Consider the following 5,578-nt stretch of genomic DNA (forward strand, 5'->3'; position numbering starts at 1 on the left):
CCAGTTGCCTACTGTATCCAACATTTTGAAGCAGGAATGTACACAAGGGGTTTACTGCTAAATCCAACACTTGGCCCCGTCGGTATATGACATAGTTAGATCCCGTTGGATTCAGCAGGGTTAGGGTTTCAACCGTATTCATACAGCCGACGGATAAACCTGTACTTTTTTTTCTCTCTCTCTTTCTTCGTCAGCGTGGGTATCGGTGCATCCCAGTGGGTGGGAGCCTGGGGCTAGGCTTCCTCTTCACCGCAATTGCATCTTTCATCATCGCCATTCCGTTGAGCTGCTTTCCGCACGAGTTGCCAGGTAAGATGAGCATCAGGACATGTTCAGTAGAGAACTGAGCGTACCAGCTGGCTTATAAGTAGTCGATACTCTTTTTTTTAATTCCACAAGGTTGTTTACACCATCTTCAAGGTATAGATTGAGCTTGAGAATACCGTTTGTTTCATGCTTTTGTAATTCCAAAGATAATATTATGTTTGAATAACGGCAAGCCAAGAAACCAATTTTGTGCCACTTTCTGTGAAGCAGTTTTAAATCAGTATATAGTCCTAGTCTAAAACCAAATCACTTTACTGTAGTGATTTTAACATTTTTAAGCAGAGTGTGCAATATTTGTTTAATATTAAATTGAACTCTTTCATTGAAGTTTTAAAGAAGTGAACCCGTCTGCACTATAAATTGTTTCAACATAAAGAAGAAAACCCTATATTGTCGTGTGAATGGAATGTTTGTCTACATCCATAGGGATAATCTTATCAAAAGAGCCATACTGGCAATGTCTGATTTTTGAAGCACTCGCTTCCTTAAAGTGGCACAGAATGGGTTATTTTTTGGCTTCGCGGTTATTCAGACATATCTCTTAATTTACAAGGGCAATCTTAAATCTGTAATCTTGGAGATCATGTAAACATTTGCTGTAATTCCGGTTGTAAATTTGGGAAAATCGCGGGGTTTATATGCACCATTATTTCAGGACACCCTGTATAACAGCCTTTCAGGCTTATATGAGACGGGAGGAAACCAGTTGTAAATAATAAACAGGACGGCTACTCAGTTAATATCCTCTTGAATAAAAAAACCTTGCTCCAACCGATGCACAAACCTGTAGAGTCCTTCATCTTGTGAATTGGCTATACAGCGCCATGCATCCGTAGTTAAATTGTGCCTGTGAATCCATACAGACATCGAAGTCAGTTAATCACCACAAGTTAATCACAAGTCAAATGACAAGTGACGTAGGTTAAACAGACGTCACAAATAACTAATTTTAAAAAAAAGCTAACTCACAATTCCGTCCACCACGCAGGGACGCAGACGGTCCGGGCCCAGCGCGAGTCCCAGGCCCACGCCAAGTCGGACCGGTCGGGCAAGGCCAGCCAGAAGGAGTTCGGTAAAGCCTGGCGTGACTTCCCCTCGGCACTCCGCATCATGGTCAGGAATCCACCTTCATGGCCGTGGCTGTCGCACTGGCCGCTGACAACCTCTTGCTTACTGGAGTGGGGACTTTTCTGCCCATCTACTTGGAGGAACAGTACGGGTTGAGTTCCGGAATAGCGAATATCATTGTTGGTAAGCAGTGGCTTAGCTATAGGATTTTTTGAGTGGGGGGTGGGGCCCACAGACAGGGGAGCATCAGAATATAATGGGGGACATTATCGCAAACGTCTGATGGCAGTTTTTCCAGTTGGTGAAAGATTGTAAACGGTAAGCCTTTGGCTAACAATACAAAAACGCTTTTAGTTGGAGAAGGAAAAAGGGGGCATTATCAGTATTTCGGTGGGGGCAACTTGGGCGCACGGAATACTTGTGTGTGTGTGTGGGGGGGGGGGGGGGACATGCCCCAGGCCCCCCTGGCTAAGCCACTGTGGTAAGTGATGTACAGCATACCAACTGCCGACGCTCTTGAGCAAATTCTTCTGAACAGCTGTGGGGTTTATAACAAGTGGGAGTGTGACAACAAGCTCTGGCCGTTTTGCAAGAAGTCTTGCATGAAAAGTATTGCATAATATCGATCAAAATGATCCCTGCCAGAGCTTTAAAATGCGACGCGAAAAAATGCGGACGCCGATGCCACATTATGGAACACCATACTTTTGGTCAATTTCCGGGGACAGACAGACAGACCGACCGACCGACTACCAAGTTTCATGTAGGAGCTCCTGTCAGAGCTTAAAATGATGATAATAGACTCTGTGCAGATTTGTCCAGTATAGACGGTATTCAGAAAACGGAAAGCCCATATGGTTAGACACCTGCAGAAGGAGTACTTAAGCAGGATCGAAGCAGACCGTGGGATTGAATCCAACCTTTTCATTTGATAGAGGTTTAATAAGCCTCTGTACTTATGACGTCACACTTTGTACATGTGCACTTTCCTATGGAGCCAGTGGGGCCCACGTTCACTGAGCACCATAGGAAAGCACACACGTAAACAAAGTGTGACATCATCAGTACAGAGGTTTATTGCTGTGTGACCCAAGAACTCAACACGAAAACACAAAAAAAACAGCAGTAAACGCAACAATCAAGACAATCGAACGTCAACTCACATGCACGTCGCGTACCGAGCTCGAACAGCTAATCGTCTGCTAGTTCGCTGCTCACACTCATGTGTGAAAACATAGTAAAAATAGCGTGGGTACCAACGACACAAGCGTTTCACATCGTACGTACCGTACGTACAAAGTCACAGCACGATGTATATCCCACAGGGAGTGTGCCAGGACTTTTATAAACTTAACACGTGATCGTTCTAGGCCAATGAAAATACAGTGTTCAACGAGAGAGAGGTATAACAATGAACTTTCATCTACTACATAACATTAGTATATAGTGATATATCAAAACAGAGGTCAAATTTTGAACTCCCTATAATGCATCATAAATAAGACACAAGTGAAGAGTCGACGTGACATGCATCGACTGCTTCTGCACGATTTCTTGCAGGTGGTATGGTCTGCATCGCCGGCTGTGGCGCCCTATTCGTGGGCGGCTGGTTGATCAAGAGGCTTCGGCTCAAAGTGCTAGGCATGCTCAAGTTTGTCATGGGGACTCTTACTGCCAATGCACTGCTAACCCTGACGCTGTTCCTGACGTGCCCGGAGATACCACTGGCAGGCGTGTACCAACACTACGCAAACGACAGGTAAGCATTATACACTCAATGGATAGCCCACGCGCCCATCATGCATGATATATGCACGTAGCGAAGCCGCCGCAAGTCACTTTAAAGGCCTCCCAATATGGCCGCCGTAGGACAACAAACTTGACCAGGCATTTAGGCCGGTTGGATGCAACTCTGTTCGGGGCTATAGATCCTTTGCATGGTAGCCCCATTGAGGCACGTATTTTGGTTCCCCATTCGGATGAGTAGCACCCTTTTGCATCCATATAGTGACTGAATTGGTAATAAACACCAGGAATGGTTGCTGAAGGCAAAATGCTATAGTGCTGGACTGGAAATACATTAAATTGATATGCAGTGGTGAGACCTAAACAATCGGCGCTACAAATAAGCCATTTGCGAGTAACCTACACCCTTTGGGATTTGAAGGAAAAATACCTGGTACACTGACTTGCTCAGGATGCTTGGCACATTTAAACTTTGAATTCTCCAGACCAATGACACTGATGCTAATCACATGATTCGGGGCAAGCTCTTGCTAAGAGACGCTCAGCACCAATACATTGTTCACAATGGGCGAGAATGACATACAGACACCAGACCATGCCGGAGCTGGGGGTTGCTAGCATAAGCTTGCCCCGAATCACGTGATATAGAAACAGTCTCTTTGGTCTGGAGAATGCAAAGTTAAAACGTGCAAATCATTGGTTTAAGTCAGCGTTCCAGATTTTATTCAAATTTAACTCGCAAATGGCTTAGTCTGACAAAGTCAGTACATGTATTTTTACTATGCTATTTTAAAAAGTCTTGCTTCGGTCCACAGAAAAACACAACCCTTCCAGTTCCTGTTTTTACATTTCTACGAAAATATACAACCGCCACTATTAAATAGTCCTGCTTGTGTTTCCCCCTCTTGTCAGTGCTGTATCGGTCGTGCGCCTGGACGACCCGTGCAACGACGGATGCCACTGCTCGACCACGCCCTTCGCACCAGTCTGCGGCAGCAATGGCGTCATGTATTTCTCGCCGTGTTTCGCTGGATGTCAAAGCCTAGAAGTCGGGGTACTATACCAAACTTTACACAAACCTTCAAGAAATCCCACATAAACTCGTTTATCGTCTGATATGATAGGCCCTAGCAGACGAGGGTACAATATCTGAATATTGATCATGAACATGTTCTTTCACCTAAGTTATACCACCAAAAGTCGATTGTTGCTTGTCTATTAAAATTATTGAAATGTTAATTTTCAAATATTCTGGTACCTTATCACCATGATCTGGAGTATTTCACTTCTTTTGGTACGAGAAAACATTTTTTTACCGATTTTAAACATCAGTGATATATAAGATATCCTGAAAGTATATATATTAAAGCAAGTAATTAACTGACCCAAATCGCGCACTTTAGGAAACACAGATTAAAAGCCGTGTATTTATTTACCTTCAGTTAAGTTAAAACAAAATTCGAAGGAACCGAATTTAACATCTTTGGATTATAAATCGTATACATGTACCAAACCCATTCAAACCATTGACTGGATTGCTGCAAACCTAACAACCCTGTTGAATACAACATGAAATAAGTCATCTTTTCGTGATTTTTTTTTACCAAGACTTAAGTCCTGCAAAACACCCTGACGTAGCAAATAAAGTATGTGTATTTTTGCTAAATTAATATGTAATATAGGGTGAGGTCAAAGAAGCGGAACCCAAACCCCTAAAAATATATTTCATATTAAAACAGAAAAAAGTAGCATCAAAAATGATAATGAAAATGGAAAGCCGATTTCAGAAACTATTTTTAGATGAAAAAAAAGACGACTGAAATTGCTCAAGCCGTTCAAAGAATAATACCATTTAAACGCATTAATGACCTTTTTTGAGTTCTGACTGTTTGGAACAACAAAGAAAATGAATACTTGGTCCAAGAACTGTCAACAACCTGTAGTACACAATAGTTTATTAACAACCCTACTTAGGCAAAACAATATGATGTATAAAACCCACTTTTTTTTTCTTCCAAAGATGGGCCTTCAAAAGGACTTTGTTGCATATTTATAACTTTTAAACTGAGGTTTATATCGCTGGTGATGTTTGAAGACGATTGTGACGACGATTCTTGAAATCAAATTGTTTAAATCGCATTTCGATTGGAACATTTGAAGTTGTCTTATGTATGAATGCGGTACGGTACCCGCTGCTATGTACATCAGATTCGAACCAGCCAACCGATCTCGTTAGCTCGGTGGTCGCGTGGTATAAGACATCTCTGCACTAGAAAGCAGGAAGTCGTGGGTTCGAGTCCCACCCGAGTGATTGTTTCCAACTTTCACTCCGGAGGTAACACACTGAGTATTCAGTGTTTATACGTCGGAGAAGGGCAAAACCTTTGTTTCACATTTTTTTTTTAGATATGAACAATATTTTTTTAAGGTAAAAAAA

The 5,578-nt window shown here is 42.5% G+C and overlaps 1 protein-coding gene across 1 annotated transcript; it reads left to right on the forward strand.

Annotated features, from left to right (window-relative positions):
- Positions 1-194: 194 nt before the first annotated feature.
- LOC115924638 (solute carrier organic anion transporter family member 4A1-like) lies at positions 195-4,149 on the forward strand (the record flags this gene model as incomplete). The annotated part of the gene is made up of 4 exons (XM_030987304.1): positions 195-309; positions 1,316-1,540; positions 2,956-3,154; positions 4,054-4,149. Coding segments are annotated over 4 exons (635 nt in total), but the record flags the coding sequence as incomplete, so codon positions are not given.
- Between the last annotated feature and the right edge of the window lie 1,429 nt (positions 4,150-5,578).

Source organism: Strongylocentrotus purpuratus, unplaced genomic scaffold (assembly GCF_000002235.5).
Source record: "Strongylocentrotus purpuratus isolate Spur 01 unplaced genomic scaffold, Spur_5.0 spur5_contig_421, whole genome shotgun sequence".
Taxonomy (NCBI): Eukaryota; Metazoa; Echinodermata; class Echinoidea; order Camarodonta; family Strongylocentrotidae; genus Strongylocentrotus; species Strongylocentrotus purpuratus.